Below are 20,899 nucleotides of genomic sequence, written 5' to 3'. Positions count from 1 at the left end.
AACGATTCGTTGTGTTGTGAAGCACACATTTATCAAATTTATCAACTGACATAACAAGGAAATATACCGGCTATATCGGAGATGGCTGTAAAGTGCAATAGTAGTGCAAAATCCATGAAGTATGTGGTGCTGTTTGTGTCTTAGAAGGGATGTTTCCAGAAAGGAAACATTCACGGATGTTTGGATTTGGTCTCCTCGTTTGCTGATCACACCGATGTAAACACGAAGCTCCCGTAGCTAACACACTTAAGTCGAACACTGAGGCAGTGTTGGCAAAGGATTTTTTTTTCTCATTTTTGCTGTCTATGAATTTTTGTTGAGATTGTACACTAATTTTGCTTTAGGTATGGACAGATATCACTAGCATTTGTTTTATTGTAGGGTAAAGCATAAGTAGTTTCATTTGTGTGTGTGAAGAGTAAATATCCTTAGCTGCTGGGCAGCCATATCTTATTTTCAGCATGGCTTATTCTAAGCTCCTGTTGCAAACTTATAACATATTGGTTGATCAAACATAATCTAACCAGCAACAAAAACCGGAAAGTGCCTGCATTTTTACCCTTAATTATACTAGTTGATTGGGTCAAAAATGAAACTTATGCCTCAAACATACAAATCATCACAAGCGAGCGCCATTTATTCCCACATAAATTCAAGTAATAATTGTGACTCAAATAACATAGGCAAGAAAAGTCTGAAATTTTTTTTTTTTTGGTACTTGCCTCTTGTGCAATTTTTTTCCAGTTGACGAAAATTTTAGCCGCTATGATTCTGAAACATTTCTTTTTGTTTCTTTAACATGCTAACTAGCAAGTTAAGATGCTATTTGACTTTTTTTTTCTGCAGTAAAGCCAAGCTAAATCTTGCTAATGTACTGTGCAAAGCTCTTGTTTATGACAGCTACACTGGCTTCCTGTATTGAGTTTCCTGTAGGCTGATGTGGGCTGTTAGTGTAGAAGATGCACGGTTACAGAAATTACTGTTATTCTTCTCTACAAATAACTCTGCATTGTTATTTGTGCCATATACATCTGCATTTTTTTTCACCCTTTCGTAGTCCCCTATCGCTTCTCACGGCGTGGTTCAAGCTTTCGCCTACCGGGAGCAATTACTCTTCCTTATCCTCATCCCCGACCTCCATTTTTTTTTATTGTTTAACTCTGCCCCCCCTCCCCCCGAAAAAAAAAAAAAAGGTCTAATAAAGCCATTTGCTTCAAACGTGCTCTGCACCATACTGGGTCCATCAGGGTAACAACGGTGCTTCATTAAGGCGCCTAAAGAAGCTCATCTCGCGTAACAAAAAAAAAATTTGGTTCGATTAGGTTGGATTCGGATTCATTAAGTTTAGGTTAGTTGGTTTAGCTTTTACACAAACGATATTTCACTTCCCTGGTTTAGCTTTCTCATCAGCTGCCGCAATGAGTTATTTTTTGTGGCGCCAACGCACCATTTCAGATAACATTAAAATACTCTAGCGATGTATTTGCAATTTTTATCTCGTTTGTCCAGCTGTCTGCTTCAGTTTCGTCGCTGGTTCCGCTGACTCACTGCCCGCTCAAATTCTCGAAAACTAACAACACAGTGGCGATCGCTGGGTACGCAATCGTTTTATTTTTCTTCCCAGCGCCTCATGTACTGCGTACGTAGCAAGGACGCAGTAATTTAAACGCGTAATTACGGTCCGCTTGCGCAATTTTTCTTGCCACGACGCCTTTGTGGTCGAAACTCGTCTGGCAACATCCATCCGGGGGCTCGCTGTGCGGAGTTTCTGGCGCATGCGCAGAGAGGTCGCTACAAGATTTGTTGGGAAAAGAGTGGTGCGATGTTTCCGAAAAATCCAAAGAATCCTCGTCATGAATTGACTCCAGCGGTATGAAAACTAACCAGAAAGGTGCTTTGATAGTGGCCTAGCGCTATCCCACAGATCCTGAGCCGGTGAAGACCCCTGCCGCCGAGGTGAACCGCTGCAAAGAGTACGATATTGTTGTCAGAATCGCCCAGTATCCTTCCAAGATGGCGGCGTATTTTCGTTGAAGAAAAATTGACAGGGTACCCCAATTCTTTTCGTCCGAGCGACCAGCGGCCGATTCCTGCCTCAAGAAATGGAGCTTCGGGTCGGCAACAAGTACCGGCTCGGACGGAAAATTGGCAGCGGATCCTTCGGGGATATTTATTTAGGTAAGTGGCGTCGACCAGCGCTGCTCCGTCGCTCTCTTGCACAGTAGACGCTCGCGTTCAGCTGATGATGACCCAGACCCATTTCGGACGGCGTAGGCCCTTCCTTCCGGGCTTGTGTACTCGCCAGCACCTAGTGCAGTCTTGGAGCTTTAAACCCCGGTCTGTCTGTGTCCCTAACGGGGCCTTGTAACGCCCCTAGCGCAGGCAGCTCGCGAGCGTCGGCCCCTCAGCCGAGAGTTCTTTGTACCCTGACTGGGCGTCTCGTGAACGGGGCACAAACCGCTGTGGGGACTGCTTCATGCTCGGGCACGTTTAGCCCACATTTAGTTCCGGCGAGGGTCAATTCTTTAAATCAGGGTCCTCGCAACTGGGGGGCTTGTTAACTTGCGGCGCAGGGCATTGTGTGCGGAACCGCTTTTGTGGTGTTTGTTTAGTTGGACGCGAGAGCACCCAAATAAGTCCCAGGGTGTGGACGGCCGGGAAGGATCTGCGATGCATCTCCGTTGTCTTGTCAGCCGGGTTTTCTTCGCCGCGCTTTTAATTTCTGGGCGCTCCCCCCGTTGCCGCGGGCGGCTCGCTGTTGTCGGGAGCGAGAAAGGTTCCAGCACTTACTACGCGCGGAGGCGGCGGTGGCAATAACAAAAGAAAGGGCCGGCTCTCAGTAATCGATAGGGCTCGCGAAAAGGCCCGTGGCACCCCCCCGTCGAGTTTTTCAGCCGCCTACGGGGTCAGCTGTGGTGTGACGGCAGTCGCCGAATTTGGATCGCCACGGGACGTTTTGTTGCAAAAGCATTTTCTCTGCCGTCGACCGGGCTCCCCCCCTGCCGCTCAGCTGAGCGCTGTGGGCAGGCTTCGCTGGTCCGTTGTCTGTGTGTGCGTGAACTGATCGAAGACGGTAGCGGCGAAACGTTCGTGGGGTGTGCGTGTGTATGAGGTCCTTTCGCGCAGGCGTCGCCGGTAGGGTCTTTTTTTTTTCTTTTTTCTGGCGGCCCGCCGTGACCAACGTTCATTCTGTCATGAGCGGACCAGCGGCTCCTTTTACGTAGGCAGACGAGCCGTTCTGGGCGACTCAAGTACAATAAAAACACAAGCAAGGCGTCCTGGGTTACGGTTGCTCGCCGCCTAGAGTTGCTGCGGAAGAAAGCTCCTTTTATTTTTTTTTTTACTTTCCTGCCGCGCCTTCCTGCAAATGGGCGAGACGCGTAGCAACGGCGGTTCGGTTGATGCCCCCCCTCCATCTCATCATCATCTCCGTTCAAGCGAAGTGCGCAGTTTGCTGTGAGGTCCGAGTTCTGTCGCTCAGAACTGTCTAGAGGGGATATCCTCTCGGATCCTTGACACTCGTAACCCCTGCCTCTTGGAGAGGTTACGGCCGTGAGCGCGCACGCGATGGAGTGAATTGCTCGTTTGATAAGGTGTTCGGGCCGAGCTGTTTTGGCGGCCCCTGTTTCCGTTAATTTGCTTATCTACTGTAGCGACTTGTTTGTTGGCGTGAGCGTTTACGCTGCTATCAGCACATGCCCTCTCCCTGATAAGCGAATTTTTTAGGAGCTGACCGGGCGTGCCCACCCCGCGGTTTTGTTTTTATTGTGTCGTCTTCGGAGACTGGTCTGCGGTGAGTCACCGTAAAACCCTGACAGGGCAGCCAGCATAGAGGGCGGCATAGTCTTGGGATTTTGCGAGAACTTCTTATGTCATTGCATGGGATGTGCGAAAATCTGTGGCACTACAAAAAAAAAGAAAAGGTTTTAAATTTTCATTTTCTAGTTCGCCTTTCAGGCACATTAGACATGCTGACATTTTGGCAGGCTGATTTGTGCGTCTTCTTTCTGGTGACAACAGCCCATTTAGACCAACAAAAGCTGACGAGAGATCCAGTGCCCACTGAGAATTGCAAATTTTAATATGTCACTTGAGTTTTTATGCAGCAACTGCCCTAACAGTGCAAGAAAAATAAACGTGCAGCAGGCATTGGGTACCTGGTCATCTCTACTCGCATTCTTCCAGTTGCAAATTTGTATTTAATTTTCATTATTCATCTCTTGTTTGTATGTATTGAGGTCTGGTGACACATCAAAAATAGATGGGTTGCACCTGACATTGCGGTTGCCATGACAGCAACAGGCATAGCTTCCACAGTGTAGGCGTGATGAGCGATTTAGAAAAGTGTGCAGGATTTCACCATGCACGTGGTCACAAATGTGGCAGGCACAGTAACGTTTGTGCAAACCGTATGTGGTCTTTTTTTTTTAGCAGTATTGAAGGCATGTTAACACACACGGCATCAACGTTCTCAATCACCATGGCCTTAGTTATTGCTGGTCTGTCACAGATTATAAAAAATTTTACATTGAGTTGCATGACATCTTGTAATTGTTTCCATGCACATACTATGCAGCTCATTGTGATTTCATCATCCCTTCACAATGCCGTTGGCCGCCATGGTGGCTCAGTGGTTATGGCGCTCGGCTGCTGACCCGAACGATGCAGGTTCGATCCCGGCTGTGGCGGTTAAATTTTGATGGAGGCGAAATGCTAGAGTCCCGCATACCGTGCGATGTCAGTGACGTTAAAGAACCCCAGGTGGTCGAAATTCCCGGAGCCCTTCACTACAGTGTCCCTCATAGCCTGAGTCGCTTTGGGACGTTAAACCCTCATAATCTAAACCCACATTGCTGTTACATCAGAATCATTCACAGCTGCTTACTTCCATAGTTTCTTCCTCCAAGTACCGGCTCTCTCTTTTTGTACGCATCTGTAGCCGGTTGAGCACACTGATCTCTTTTGACATTAGCATAGACCACAACTTGCAGGGCAACTCTGCAGTGTGGGTCATGCCTTTATCATATTTATAATGGGGGCATGTTGCTGTACTGCACAAGGCATGAGGCTATGTAATGTGGCTTTGTAATTGTCTGGAATAGGTGGTCGGGTCAGTGTATTTCATGTCAAAGTACTCCTCTTTTTTGACACTAGTGCCACAACTTGGCCACAACTTGTGCAACCTTGCATTGTTGGTCATGCTTTTATCATAACTGGGCATATATGCTGTTGTACAGAAATCATATTTGTTGCGCTGTGTAATGTGACATGAAGTAGTTCACTGAATTCCCCCAGTTAATTACGGAGTACTGCAACAACAAAAAAATGCACTTTTGTTGGGAGTACATATTAGGGCTTCTGCAAACTGGTTGGCAAGTTTTTCGATACAGTGAGACAAGCAACCATTTGAGGAAGACATATGACCTAGTCTTTCTCATATGTATCATGTGACTTGTATCAGCACACCCCTGGACATGTGCACTCGGTCCAGAGCACTGTTGTCTTGTTGAGTCACTGTTCCCGAAGCGTTCACGATCAGCTTAAAGCCGTACGCCGTGACGGTTCAGGTGCTGTGTTGTGCAGCTGCTGAGTGTGAGGCAGATGGTTCGGTACCGGTTGCAACATTCACACTTCAAGGGAGGTGCAGTGCATGCTCTTTCTCTACTTCTATGACAGTACGCATTTAAGGACCTCAGGGGGTCAGATTCTGCTGTAGTCCTCTCCTGTTTGCTTTTATTCCAGCTGTAGCAGGTATAACATCAAATTTTTTTTTATAAGTCATCTCGTGTCAGATGCAAAGATAGGCAACATATTCAGGCCTTGGAAGAGTACACATATAGGTCCTGTATCCTTGTAGTTCACCTTGGCTGTTTGTTACTGTGTTCAGATTCTCCTTATTGTGCAGTGGCCTTTTAAATTCTGTATGCTTTTAATATTCGGAACAGGGACTGCGTGACTGTATGGTATTCCTCTTCGTATTGACCTGCACTGCATGCAGTGACGTAATGGGTGGTGCATTGTAGTAGGAGAGCACAATTGAATGGCTAGGTTGTGCCGAACCAGTTCTATTGAATGACTGTGGGCACCATACGGCTGGTTTTATGAAATACGGTAGTGCGCATATGTGATCTTCTAATCTGCACTTTGTGAAGAGCCTTGGCACCTGTGTAGGTGTGTGCTCAGGAGGATGGTTTCACTGATGCAGGTCCTTTGTGACATGCTGATATCATGAGTGCAGTCTTTTTTGGGCATTGCATCTGGCCTTTTCGCTGAGTGCTTTTCCACTTTGCTTGTGACCTCTTGTCTGCCGTTCTTGCTTTCTTCCTTCTAGTTGGGCTCTCTGTCTGGCTTGTTTAATTAGGTGTCTTGTCCTAGTCTAGTTATTCTTTTGCTCAAGTAAGCCAAATGCTATATAGTGGTTTTGTAATGGTGGGGGTGTTGTTTTCCCTCCAGCCATGTCCTTTTGATAAGCACTTTAGCCCTTTCCAGTCATCTGTCTGGCGTTGCCAGACAGCGGAAAAGTGCACGCCTGGTCAGCAGTGGGCATTGCCCGACAAAACATTGTGCCTGCCATTTCTGTGGTAAAAAGGGCATGCTGTCGGATGGGAATGGTTGTAGCCTGTAGGTTGACTATTTCTTTTTCTCCCGGGGGATGTTAGCATCCTACTGGTGCACAAATGTATTTTGGCCTCTTGGTTTTGGCAGCCCTGAAGCAGCGCAAGACCATCACGGCAAGGCTTCCATTTCGCCAGTCCTGTTTTACAGAGTTGCCAAATTAGTTTTTAGGAAGCAAAGATGAATGTGTACTTCTTCAGCACATTTAACATTCACCCCACCTTGTGCAATGAAAACTACGTTGTGCCATAATGCTCTTTGGCCAAGATGCCCTTGCACCATAAAAGTTCATCATCATCATTAATGTCAACAGAAAGTTCCAGCTATGAAACTAAATAGTACGGTAGTATAAACAGCAGCGATGAAGATATACCAATGAGTGTTTTGAGAACACACTGTGAAGAAGTTCTGCTGAGGATATAGTGAAGCAGAGAAAAAATAATTTAAGTAAATGTTCATAATCGAATCATTATACTTGGCATTCCCTTTATTTATCAGGACTAGAAGGCCCAAAAGAATGTCGACTGGAGTAGTTTGTGGGAAAACTACCTGACCGGAAACGGTTAAAGGATTTGCCAGCTGTGTCTTTGTAAGGTGTTGCAACTTGTAGGATGAGGGGGGCTTATCAAATCATCAAATGACCTGTGGAGGCTAGCAACTGTTTGCCGTAACGTAGTCGTCCATGTAGTTTCATCGATACTTGTCTGCTGCTGCTCGGCTTGCCGGACACTCCATGCAAGAAGTGCCAACTGTAATATTCTGTTTGGTTTCTTATGGGCAGCTACTCTGTTGGTGCTGGTAGATGTGTTCGTTTTCAGTTGCCTATGGTTTACTGTGCCCAGCATGTGCTATCCTTACACTTGTGGGCAGTGCTGACATCTGTATTGGTGTTTGGAGGCATGGGCTGTCGTTATAGGCATCTGCCCAATGTGTTTTGCTTGTAAAGTGCCATTTAGTATGAAAGGGAACATGCACCTGTATTGGCCCATATTCTGAACCTTGTGAGTGGATAATGTCAGGAAGGACGGTGCACACTCACAAGTACAAGTCATGCCGCAACATTCTTCGTCGCACTTGGCGCTAGATGTCTTGTGGCTTCAAGGCATAAATGTGACTGCCTTGAACAGCGGTCACACGCTTTTGCTGCCATTTGGCCCATACAATGCGCCATGTTTATGCAACTTGAGCATGAGTGTTTGCTGTTCGAGTCCAGGGAGTTTATAGGAAGTGGTTTGCACCGGGCACTGCACTTCTGCTTAGCCTTATGTGCAAGAGCTGGCCACCCTTGGTGTCTTAATTTTTATTCTGGAGCACGAACATTATGAAGCGCTTGCACACTGCCAAACGAAGCTCTGGCATACATAGCTTCCTGTGCCCAGTCTCTGTGGGTTTGCATGTGTACTGTGCTGGTCTCTCGACGAGTGCCTGCATTCTTCCCTGTGCAGGGACAAACATAACGACAGGGGAAGAAGTGGCCATCAAGCTCGAGTGCATCAAGACGAAGCACCCGCAGCTGCACATCGAGTCCAAGTTCTATAAGATGATGCAGGGCGGGGTGGGCATCCCACTCATCAAGTGGTGCGGTTCCGAGGGTGACTACAACGTCATGGTCATGGAGCTTCTGGGGCCCTCGCTGGAGGACCTGTTCAACTTCTGCAATCGCAAGTTCTCGCTCAAGACTGTGCTACTGCTAGCCGACCAGCTAGTGTCGCGCGTTGAGTACATCCACTCCAAGAACTTCATCCACCGCGACATCAAGCCCGACAACTTCCTCATGGGTCTGGGCAAGAAGGGCAACCTGGTTTACATCATCGACTTTGGGCTGGCCAAGAAGTACCGCGACTCGCGCACCCACAACCACATCCCCTACCGGGAGAACAAGAACCTGACGGGCACGGCGCGCTACGCCTCCATCAACACGCACCTGGGCATTGAGCAGAGCCGCCGCGACGACCTGGAGAGCCTGGGCTACGTGCTCATGTACTTCAACCGGGGGAGCCTGCCCTGGCAGGGCCTGCGGGCAGCCACCAAGCGGCAGAAGTACGAGCGCATCAGCGAGAAGAAGATGTCAACGCCGATCGAGGAGCTCTGCCGCAGCTTCCCTTCGGAGTTTGCCACCTACCTGAACTACTGCCGGTCGTTGCGCTTTGACGAGAAGCCCGACTACTCGTACCTGCGGCAGCTCCTACGCAACCTCTTCCATAGGCAGGGCTTCACCTACGACTACGTCTTCGACTGGAACATGCTCAAGTTTGTGAGTACGCATCCGTTTCCCCCTTCTTTTCCTTCCTTCCTTTTTTGGGGTGAATGTATGAGAATGTTGCTGCGAAACTTGCATACGAGTGGAAGATGTGCTTAGTTTTGCCATTTAAGTGAGGGAGGAAGAACTGCATCATGGTTCCCGCAGGACCAGTGCTTGAGCAACAACCCTGATGAAATCAGTCTGCAGCTGAATCTTTTTGTAGTGCTGAAACATACCGCTCAGCATCTAGGGGCACACAGGAAGTCTGTGGCCTTGAACGCTGCATCATCGTCTAGTGAAATTTGTTGCTAGAGCTGAGAAATCCAAAATGGTGTCACATTTTCCTGGGATCGTTGTAATTATCCGTTGCGTTGGCCGTTGGTCAGCCATTGTTTTGTATTAAAGCCGGTGAAGGGCATTGCTGGCTAGCTGCCAGCCCTTGCTTCTCGAGCAGCAACAACCTGTGGTGGAGCGGCAAAAGAGTGGAACTGGGAGAGGATTGGTGCAAAATTTGGCCCGTGATCAAGTTTTCAAGCTCTTTCAGCAGTATGTTTAGTTTTGGCAGCTTTCAACTTCATTCTCGTCTTTAACTACTCAGTGATGGTTGGTTATGTCACGAGATGTCGCTCTGGCTGCTCGAGCTGCTGCGCCGGTAGGAATCACGGGCGTTTTCACTTGCTTGTGAAACAGGCATTAGTCTCACTTTCTCCGTGAGTGACTTGTACACAGAACAATGACGCTGAGTGTGCGGCTGTGTGTGTGCAAGGCATAGTTCTGACTGGTAACAAGCACCCAATCTTGGCACTGAGCAAGTGAAGTGCGGTTTCGTCTTCTCTCTTTGTTCTGAGTTTCGTACTTGGAATAACTGTGTTTTGCAGTCTCCAGTTTCAGTTATTGTTTCTGCACTGGTCTCGGGCGAACTGATGGGGGCTCCTTTGAACTGTAGTAATCATCAGCGAAAGACTTTACAGTGCCTTTTGGAAATTATGTGTGGCGGCTATGTATTTGCTGTTGAATTTTTTTCCAGCAGCGCTCTCTTGTGTCCTTCTAATCATGTAGAGTCTCATTCCACTTGGAGGTCAATTCCTTGTCTTCTGGAAGGCAAATTTAAACCCATGCGGTAGCAGTCGGCATTAGGCTTGTACAAAACCATGCAATCATATCAGTGAAGCCTCTCGTGTGTTGGCTGTTGTGGAATTTCACAGCATCTTTTCTGTGTAGCGGGGCTGACCCTTCAGTTTTCTCTCTCCCTTTGTGTTTGTCCTTTCTTTATATAAGAGTACCTTGAAAAAGAGTGCCCCAACTTAGAGTGTGTGCCTGTCTGTCTGCCCGTGCATGCAGGGCGGCAATCGGAGCCAGGCTGGCGCTGCCGAAGCGGGGGGCGCCACGGGGGTGGTGGGCGGGGCCGAGGGGCCCGAGCACCGAGCTCAGGGGGGGGCCGCGGGAGCCCAGGCGCACCACGCATCCACGGCGGCCTCCCGGGGCCTGCCCCCGACGACGGCGTCGGGCTCCCAGCGGCCCCCATACCGGGGCACCTTCCTGACAGGCATGAACGGCGAGCAGCACGGCATGCCCGCTTCACCCCCGTACCCCCCCTGGAGGAAGGGCACCACGGACCATCACAACGCCGCCTCCGGAGCGCTCACAAAGGTGGGTTCCCCCTTGGCTGACCATGCGCGCGCGCGCACGCACACACACACACACACACACACACACACACATCCCCCTTTAGTTGAAATGCATTTCCATTATTGCAAGCTTGCTATACATCCCCTGCGAGAATAAGTAGTAATTAATGGTCGTTTGCCTGTGACAGGATTCCCACGTGATTTGTCCCTCACACTTAGTTTCTCTATTTACAATAACTAGGTTGTGTCGCTCACAGAAGTCTAGCATCAACTTGCCGTTACAATCTGCGTATCCATCCAGATCCTCAATGTGGCCATCCATGTCACCCAGCAGAATAATATTGGCACATTCTCCAAACTGCTTGATATCGTCATTGAGACGCTTAACTAGGTCCTTGTTCTCTTTCCTCCATTTGTCCCCTGTCCCTAAATAAACTAGCCGCCGCGGTGGCTGAGTGGTTATGGCGCTCGGCTGCCGGCCCGAAAGATGCGGGTTCGATCCCAGCCGCGGCGGTTGAATTTCGATGGAGGCGAAATTCTAGAGGCCCGTGTACTGTGCGATGTCGGTGCACGTTAAAGAACACCTGGTGGTCGAAATTTCTGGAGCCCTTCACTACGGCGTCTCTCATAGCCTGAGTTGCTTTGGGACGTTAAACCCCTATAAATCGAACCAAACCAAACCTAAATAAACTACTCCTAGCAATGACCTTTTACAGGCAATTGTACCTGATACCCAGACATGTTCTTTGCAAGTTGACTTTATTCTTTGCCAATTTGTTCCTTGATGTATCAGCATACCTACTACTCCTCCCTTCCTCTCCGTTGTTGTTCTGTTGCTCCCTTCCCAGACGTAGCCATCAATATATGGTGGGTCTTCTAGATCCCTGAGATGTGTCTTGCATAGCGCGTATACACCTACTTCTTTCTCCTTTAACTGCTGTTCTTTTTCTAACCACATCGCTCTCTGTCTACCACCTTGCATGTTTATGTACCTGATCCTGGTTTTAAATTTCTGAGATCACCGTGAGATCAAAGATCTATCTGTGGCTGCAACTAGAAAACAGCGCATCTCGCATTGAGACTTGTAGTGCCATCTACAATAGCACTGTAGCAACAACCACCTCCTGCGTGGCAATGAGACGTCATGGTTCAATATGGTGGATAGTGGTGGAACTACGCGAGTATGACGTCGGGGGACGAAATGCATATTTTCGGTTTCTCGAATCCAAGATGGCAGCCATTAAAATTGGTTGTGCCGTCTTATCCCCCCCTCTCCAAAAAATATCCTAGAACGGGAAGAAAAACTGTCTTGTTACGGAACCGCTATACATGTAACATTCGTTCCGCTATATATACTCCTTACAATGGGCACCCATCCGGGGACAGTTGTATACCGAATTTTGTAGACATAAAACCCTATAGGTTGTAATATAGAAATAACACCACAATTACATAATAGGTAAACATTGTATACATGCAATTACTAATTGAAGCGCTAACCATATCGCACCGCAAGTCGAATTCTAGGCCCACCTTGACCCCCCCAAACGAAGCAAATTTCGTTTGGGACGTATCTTGAGGGGGTGAAACTCGACAATGGGTAGACGTGCATCGTAATTTCTCTGATAGATGGCACTAGGCGGCGATCATTCCGCTAGGCATCGTGCGTGCATGCGTAGCCGAGCATGGTGGCAATCCACCCCGTTCCAAAGGGTAGCACATTCCGTTTCTCAAGAGGAGCGGCGCGTTCTTCTTCGCTTTCTTCTTCTAGTAAACCAAACAGCTAACGCTCGTTACTTCAACATCTTCCTGACGGTGACAGCCTTTTTTTTGGCACGTTTCAGTGCCAGAACTGCTCTTTAGAGCGGTAAAACTTTGCTAATTAGCACGCCCCATGGAATGCTGCGACGCAAGTCTGCCCGCGGTCTTTTGGCCCCTTTTCCGCATCCAAGACACTGCGGTTTTCTGGCATAGCAAAGCGTCAGGAAAACATTATTGTCGTGTGGATTCTATCACTGGGGGCACCAGCGATGGGCTTGCAACTGAGATTAAATGTTCGGGTGCGCTGAACCATGGAGTTTGATAGCTTCCGTTCACTCCACTGAGCTGGGGGCACTTGGCACTCGCTTGGTACCCGTTACTAAGCAGGCCACTGGTCGCGGGTTTGGTACTTCTGTGGCCTGTTCTAGGCCTGCATGAGTCCAATCCATCGACGGTATTAATTTGACACTGCATGCGCAAAGGGCCGCTGCCACAGCGACGATGCCTCCTCTCACCACTTCGCTCTAAGCCGGTCAAGCTCTTCGTGTGCTTCGAGTAATGCGGATTAAAATGCATGCATTTGTGTCGGGACCAGAAGAAATTTCGAATAAAGCGATTATTCGAGTAAAGCGATTTCGTTTAAATGAGGAATTACTGTATTCCAGCAGTAAAGCCAGCTGCTCACGCGAATGCATTCCAGTACTTGTTTCTGGCGCAAAGCTGGCCGATCAGTTTATTTCATTTGCCATTGGGACCGGATGAATTTAATTCTCAGAACATGCCCGCCACAAACGTGTAGTAGCTCCTAGCTCGCGATAACGAGTCTAGATGTGACTTCTTCGGGTTCTGCCTGCGCGGCGGGGTGCTATAACCGTTCATTCTAGCGCCCATTCGATAATTCGAACTTCACTTAATTTGAACAAGTTTTCGGTCCCCTTCGAGTTCGAATTAACGAGCTTTTACTGTATTCGCAATTTATGTGATGTTTTAAGCACTTTTAAACTCTGCCGCTCCACATGTAATGTCACTACCTTTTTCGGCTAAAGCCGCTGCGGTGGCTGAGTGGTTATGGCGCTCGGCTGCTGGCCCGAAAGACGCGGGTTCGATCCCGGCCGCGGCGGTTGAATTTCGATGGAGGCGAAATTCTAGAGGGCCGTGTACTGTGCGATGTCAGTGCACGTTAAAGAACCCCAGGTGGTCGAAATTTCCGGAGCCCTTCACTGCGGCGTCCCTCATAGCCTCAGTTGCTTTGGGACGTTAAACCCCCATAAAACCAAACCAAACCTTTTCGGCTAATACGCAGTTTCTTGCACACCGCTCTGTTCTCCGCTGAGCGGGAGCTGTAATGTTGTCGTGTTAAAACCAGACTGATGGCAATGCTGTTATGCCAAGCAGGCGGCCACAAGCTGCTGCCGTATGTAATTTTTTCAGCACAAGAAGGTATCTGAGACGATGTTCCCAAAAAAATATGTTTGTCCGCTTACGGGGGCTAGGGTGGATAGGTACAGTGCTAGTCCTCAACTGATCAAGCCCGTGTAGTGCCACCGACCAGAAGCGCTTCAGCCTGTGTCCGTCATGGCGTTGGATGTGTTTTGCAGACATCTAACCACTGAGGTGAAGAAGCTGGAGGACACAAACACCCACCTTTGTGTTCCCAAGGGGATGACATATGTGGTGCAGCCACTGGACATTAACATGGTGCAAAAACTGTACACAGATTGGATCTGGGAGGATGAGGTCCTGGCACCCTCGGGATGAATCAAGTGGTCGTGCTCATTTCAGATCTATATTGAATGACCGCTATAGCACAGGGGATGACATAGTCTGGGAGGGAGGAAGACTCAGTTTCCAAAAACAAAGATGATGAGTGAAAATTGTTTCTGAAAAGAGTACAAAGGTTGGCCACGATGACCGTTATTTTTATTTTTTTGCATCCATTTGTCACTACATTTGTGGTTTTATTATTTTTTTTCTCACTGAGCAGCATGCAATGTCTCCTCTCGCGTTACATTCGGCTAAATACGGTAATGCAGAATTATGAGGGCACAGGGCGTTACTTCTTTGTCTAAACTTTTTTGGCAGCCTATTGTAGGTTGATTCACGAACTTTTCAGAAAAGAGTCTTTTTCTTTTTAAAGAAAAAATGTCTTCTGCACTGCAATATACGCTAACGGTAATAGTTCAAAGGTCAGCTTTTCGGAATTAGTTAACGAGCTTACCAGTTAACACGATCCACCTAGCGTATTTACTCTTGAATGAACCCACCCCTACTTTTATCAATGAGCCTTTTAATAAACTTGCACCTGACCATCAGGGCCAGCTTTCGGCGTGTTTGCTTTGTCTAGCCACGATAAGCCATTGAATGTCACAAAACCATCAGATCGCGCCGTTATGCAGCAAACACCTTTTAAAGCGAACGGTGCTGAACACCGGCCACACGGAATATGAGTGACGCAGGGCTACAGCTTGTTGACTATCAGCCGTGCACTTTTGCTGAGGATGTATATGAAATTTTGACTTGCAAAAAATTACCAGGGCAGGGAGCTGCAATTATGCTTATTGTATTCTGAACTGCTATTGCTATGGTAGTGACCCCAGCCGGTGGTACCATGGTACTTGTTGAGTGTCAAATGCAGGGTTGTAGAAGCTAGGAGCAGATTGTAATAGCAATGTGTAACATTCCCCCGTGGCGTGAGTCTTCCAGCCTTTGTCACCTGCAGTTTGCTATAAAATTGATACTGTCCAAGCTTAGTATAAGAATAGTGGGTCTTGCTTCTTTTTTTTTTTTTTACAATAGGTGGTACAGTACACGAACGTGGGACAGCAACAGTGTCACCTTGTTTAAAAAGCAATGCTTTGAAGATTTATTCATGGTCTCGCAGAAATGCACTACTGCTCAACAAGATGAAGACTAGTGGTGCATTCACACTTGGGCATTCAGTGGCGAGAGCGAGCGGAATCCACCGCTGATTGGTCCAGGGTCGATGTATGCCGCGGAAAATTTCTGCCGATTCCCACCGGCCAGTAGAACGGCGAGTAGGAAGCTGCATTTCCATGGCGACGCTCTTCAAAGCAGGACCCCTTGCTTCGTACTAAGTTCGTTAGTGTTAATGCCTTTTTCAGTGCATTCAGTGGCCATAAATGGGGCACCGGTCTTTCGCGTTGTCTCACCTTGCCTATAAGAAAACCTATGGGTTATAAATTTGCTTTATTTTTTATTTAAATTGATGATTCTGCCTCTTCTAGGCTTAAGAGGACTGTTGGTTTGTTAACAAATAGTTCGCATCCTAAAACCAGATGGTGCCGCTATGCTGAGCTTATCGTTACATCTGTTTGCATACTCTGAACTGAAAAGAGGTAATGTTAGAAATGGCATAACTTATGCAAAATAACTGCGTTAAGTATATATAAGCTTGCATACGCTTTTGGTACATATACAGCGTCGATTTATGGTCCTTAAACCAAACCTATGCTCCTTTCTAACCATATCTTGGTACGGAGTGAGCGTTGACATGGTGGTGTGAACGAGGCAATATTTTGGTGGTGGCAGATTTCGCTCATTCTCACCGCCAAATGCCCTATTGTAAACGAGCCATAAGGCCGTGTTTTTTCGAGCAAAAATATGCAGGTCTCGGGTTTTACCGACATACTTCTGATGGCACTCGTAGTGGTAATAGAGTTGGAATAATCAGTGCAGTTAAATGTTGGAAGTTTATTGCAACAAGTATATATGTTGGGATAATCATATAGATTTATTGCAAATTAAATTCGCTCAAGCTGTAGGAATAATCAGGAGATGCCAATGGATGCTTCTTTCTAAAGCAAAGCTTATCCTTTATATGTATCATGCTGTCTTCGAATCACACGTCGGGAACTACTATACATATCCTAATATCCAGAAACTTTTGACTTTACAAAAACAGGCCCCGAGAGCTATAGCAATTGTGGATTTGCTCATACCCTACACAAACATTGTTTTCCATGCATAGGGTTATACCTAAAGAGTTTTACACGAGTTTCATGTCTGATTAAATCACAACTCCATGATTGGAGTTTCACGTTAATCCAATGCGTCGGAGAATGAGGCAGCATGAATACAGGTATGTACCGTGTCCAAGACCAAATTACGGAGTTGTACTGTCCATACTGAACTTATTTGGGTTTACTGATCATTCAGTTTGATTTCTTACAGTCAGCAACATCCAGAACATGTTCCTTTAACACATTCCTCTTGTGTATCTGTGTTGTGTATTGTGCGAAATGAATATGATTTTGATAAAACTGATAATTTCTTATCAGTTTTTCTAATTAGTTTTATTTGTAAACTGCTCACAAGTCTGTGTGTTGTAACGAGCCAAAAGTGTTTTCAAATTATTTTTTGCACAGTGCCTTTTTTTCCCATTGATTCCCCATTTCTATTCTTTCTGCCAAACTGCTAAATGAAGCAACCAGGGGGTCGGGAGCTTCGTTAAACTGCAATTGCGGCTTTTTTTTTTTTCCTCTTCCTTCGCCATGCACATGACTGGGAAAAAATAAACCTTAAAACCTTGAACTTTTTTTTCAAGGTCATTGACCATCCAACCCCACTAACCAGCCTGCTTCAGCACTTCTCAAACGTCGGTCAAGTGGCAAATCAAGGGGCAAATGTGCTGCATAATAGTCGCCAAATTTTAGCAATGCTTTCCATGGTGGCAGCCACCTTAGTGGGCGTGTGGACTGTGTCAGAGAGACTATACTCCGTTTCATACATAGCAGGCAAAGCTGCCAAAGCCAGCGTGCCTGTTTGCGCAGGCCAAGTCAGTGCCCGAAAAGCAGTTTTCCATACAGCCAAAGTGAACAAAAGTATATTTCGTTGCGGAAAATCTTGAGTACCGTGAATGGTAGCCTCCTGTACTTTGTTTTATTTCCGGCCACATTTTCGTCCTGCAACTCGAGACTTGGAGAAATAAGAATGACATGTGGTGGTATAATACGCAGCTCGTAGGGTGAATCGTCCACTCCATCCGCACCTAACAAGTAGTCCACGCTCGGTGAAAGTTATAGCTAAAGGGCTCGTACACCAAGTGTCTCAGTTTTGAGCGTGAATTTTGGTGCTACCCCTTCATTTTACACCGCTCTTCGTTTTCGTCCAAACACTCGCTAAGGCTTCGAGAAGAAGAAATAATACTAGCGGAGTAATTGGTTTCGCAGACGCACTACTTTCACAGCCTCCACAGCTTTGCCCGCTATGTATGAAACGGAGTGTAGAGTGTGGTGCGTGCTGCGGCACCTCGAGTGGGTGCCGACTGACCCCTCTCCCATATGCTTTCCTCTTTGCAGAGCGGTGTAGCAAAAGCCTCGGACAGGTAGAGCGACAACACCGCAAGCACTACTGATGGGTCCCCCGCCATTTTCTTTTCCCTCCCCCCTTTGCTTTCCCCACCTGTTGTGGGGCCAAAGTCGAGGGGGAGGCAGTGCTGCTGTGCTCCCCAAAGCGGGAACCGCGAAATCCTTGTTGGACCGCAAGGCTTTTTTTTTAGTCCAATCAAGACTGAAGAAAAGCAAAGAGGAAAAGGGGGTGCAGCCCGACTAGGCTTCTTCTCTGTCCAGTTCATTCTGCGAGGGAACAACAAGACATCGCAGCGGCGGCAGTCACAACGGCAGGACTGTGGCCCTTTCTGCAACGTCGCCCCGATTTGTTGGGGTGGTGGGCAGGTGCTGTCTGCCGTTGAGAGTGATGACGACAGAAGACATCATTGGGAAGCTTGCGACGTAAATCCCCTCCCCCTGCCCTGCCTTTTTTTTTTTTTTTTCCTTACAACGGATTGCTTTCTCTTTGCATGTGCGCCCTTCCCCACTCCTTTTTCCAGGTAGGGAAAAGAGCAGAACTGTTGCAAATCGTGGCCCTCTCACCGTGCTATCGGGCATATTTGTTCTACATTAAAGCGAGAAGCGGCGTACCTCTAAGTGAGTGAAATCAGTTGGCTGGCTAGTTATTCGTGCTGTGTCCTTTTTTTCTCTCTCTCTCCTAGGTCTAAGGTTTGCATTAGCTGAGAAATGGAGGGACGTGCCTCTGCTTCTTCCCAGTATATGTTCCTTCCCACTCATTTCGCCTCTCCCCCACTCCTGAAAGCCAAGTAACGACTACTCCGTTGGAGTTGATTGTTCAGTGCCGTCGTCTTCACTGGTGAAAGTGCTCTTGTGTCCTCTGTGTTGTGCTCGCTGCGTTCCTCCCCATCTCCCTGACACCTTCCCTCCCTTTTCTGTTTTCTTTTTCGTTTTTGTCTAGGCTCAATGGTTAGATTGCTGTTCATTGTGTCCAGCAGGTTGGCGTCAGTCACTTATAGAGCCATCCTGCAGCGCTGTTTAGACGAAATCTCAAAACTGGTGCACTTAACTGTTCTTTTTTCCTTTTTTTTTTTTTTCACTTAAAATGTCGGTGGGAGCTGTTTGCTTCGAATAAGTCTTCGTTCAGGATGCGGGGTGTATGGCAACTCAGGGGTTAGGAGATGTCTGTTCCTGCGCCAGCTTTGTGCAGGGAGCAGTTTGTAAATTTGTCACATGCGTATAACATAGATGCAAGCTCTGTTTGCCAAGCGAGAGCGCCAAAGTGAAGGAAGTGTTCCTGGGAGGTGGGACGGCAGTTGCCGATTTTCACCTCCTGGAATTGGGTAATTTGCCCCCATATATTTTTTTTTTTTACTTGCCTCGTATATGTGCGCAGCTCTTCCCCACTCCCCCGTTCTTTTTTGTACATAAGAAAGCTACATTGTGTTCTCGGCCGTCTGAAGACTGCGCACAGGGCCACCATGTGAAAGTGGAACTCATTGGAAGCGATGAAAAGCAGGCTGCCAAGATCTCTTCCGCCTGGCCAGTAGCCACGCCCGATACACACATGCGAACATATACACATGTATATTTGTTTCTTTTTTGCCTGTTGTTGACTGTGTGCATCCGAAGACACGTTGGTGCGACACAGGGCTGGCGTTTTCCGTTTTCCTCCTTTCGTGCACTGCTGATCTTGGCGGTTTCGGCTTTGTGTCGTTTTGTTTTACAAAGTGTAGCCCGCTGCTGGTTTGCAACGAAGGGGCGATAAGTTTGAAGGTAGTCAGCCTCTGCAGGACTTTTGGTGTGGGATGTGCACGATAGAGTTAGTATGCAGCTCTCCCCCTTCCCCAATAGGTTTTGTTTTGTTTGCTGCAAAAAATTTTCTTGTGACATGTTCCACTCTGACTGAGATTGTCCCGCTCTCTTCGCCGGCGCAACTCTGGTGATTCGGTGTTAGGGGTCCGAACTATTGACTCGAGTGAACGTTGCCGGTGCATTTTGTCCTTACCCTCTTTCTTCCCCTCTCCCCCAAAAGAACCGAAGCACCTCAAAGCCTGTGAGAACCTTACTCCCTCTTTCTCCTTCCGTTGTAACACATGGCAAAAAGTCCAGCAGCAGAGAAGAGACAAAAATATACAGAAATTTTGTCATGTGGCATGATGGGAAGCAGGTGACAAATAGTTGTCACATGGTGTGGCCGAGAATGGTTGCCAGGATGCTTTTTCACAGGGGCCGCTGAGACGTGGACTTGAATCTAGGCTTTTTTCATTATTTTTTGTAGGAATGGAAATGACTTTGTAAAGCACTACAAAGGAGAAACGAAAAAAAAAAGTGATTACCCTGTGCTGCGTGCGTGAGAATGCTTGTGCGAGTGGGAGCGTCTGTTAAAAAATTGTGACTGGTTTTCGAGTGTGTGGGTGCGTGTGTGTGCGGTGTTATAAGCTTGTGGAAATTGAAGTCAGGTTTCTGTTTTAACATTTTTATATACATAGTACGCCGAGGAAAAAAATGGACTCGAGGAAAGAAAACAAATGAGATGATGCTTTGTTTGACTGTCTAAACTGAGTAAATAAATATATTGAATGTATTAAAACTTGAACAAGTGACTGAGTGATGTGTTCCTGTTCAGGCTGAGCTCCCTTTCAGGTGCAGCATGTTTCGATCTATGCTGTGTGAAACAAAAACAGCTCTGTGCAAGGCAAAGCTCTCCCATCAAATTTCTAAACTCCCGAGCAAAAATTCTGATACAAGTGATAGCCTATTTGCTTATCGACAACTAATAACCAGTCTCGGTAAATGCATCAGATAGAAAATTGGGTAGTCTGTTCTTGAATGCTGGGAATTAGTGTGCAGGCCTATCGCTAGCGGGGAACACTGAAACATCTTTAGTAAGGACATGCATATCCGACTACCTGTACTGAGGGAGCTGTACTGCGGGTTGCCACATGCATGTACAGTCGTGCCTCTTTATGTGGACACTTTGGTTCTCTGGCGAACGTTCTTAAAGAGAGCCATCTGTGATAATGATAAAACTAAAGCGAGTACTTAGCGGTGTACAGTGAAATGAAGGTTATGCAAGAAGTGTATTATGCTGCTCGCCATTATCTTTAAAATAATGTAGTCCGTAAGACGCTTAGTTGTGTTGTATGCCCTACTGAGACCATGAGCCACTAGTACATCTGTAGTAAGTCTGCCGAAAGTTCCTGAATGCAGCTTTCCACGTAGCTCAAGCCACAAAGAGTTTTTAATGCGGTAGCATTGGAAGCCTCATCGGGAAGAAAAAGTGTCGTTCATAAAATTAGCTGATTGGCTGGAGGGCAGTCACGTCGCCTACCAGAAGTGAACTA

The 20,899-nt window shown here is 47.2% G+C and overlaps 1 protein-coding gene across 2 annotated transcripts; it reads left to right on the top strand.

Moving 5' to 3' along the window:
* The first annotated feature begins 1,762 nt into the window (after positions 1 to 1,762).
* On the top strand, positions 1,763 to 20,154 carry LOC144102063 (casein kinase I-like). Of its 2 annotated transcripts, none has more exons than XM_077635338.1 (4): positions 1,763 to 2,178; positions 8,061 to 8,869; positions 10,199 to 10,507; positions 17,565 to 20,154. In XM_077635338.1, exons 1-4 carry the CDS (start codon positions 2,103 to 2,105, stop codon positions 17,592 to 17,594), a joined length of 1,224 nt encoding a protein of 407 aa, XP_077491464.1. In that variant the 5' UTR covers positions 1,763 to 2,102; the 3' UTR covers positions 17,595 to 20,154. The 2 variants fall into 2 exon arrangements, with proteins under 2 accessions (XP_077491464.1, XP_077491463.1); XM_077635337.1 differs by having other exon boundaries at positions 8,061 to 8,873.
* The last annotated feature ends 745 nt before the right edge of the window (positions 20,155 to 20,899 follow it).

This window comes from Amblyomma americanum, chromosome 8 (genome assembly GCF_052857255.1).
Source record: "Amblyomma americanum isolate KBUSLIRL-KWMA chromosome 8, ASM5285725v1, whole genome shotgun sequence".
NCBI classification, from domain to species: Eukaryota; Metazoa; Arthropoda; class Arachnida; order Ixodida; family Ixodidae; genus Amblyomma; species Amblyomma americanum.
The sequence above is the reverse complement of the archived record's forward strand: the minus strand, read 5'-3'. Positions and strand labels throughout refer to the sequence as shown.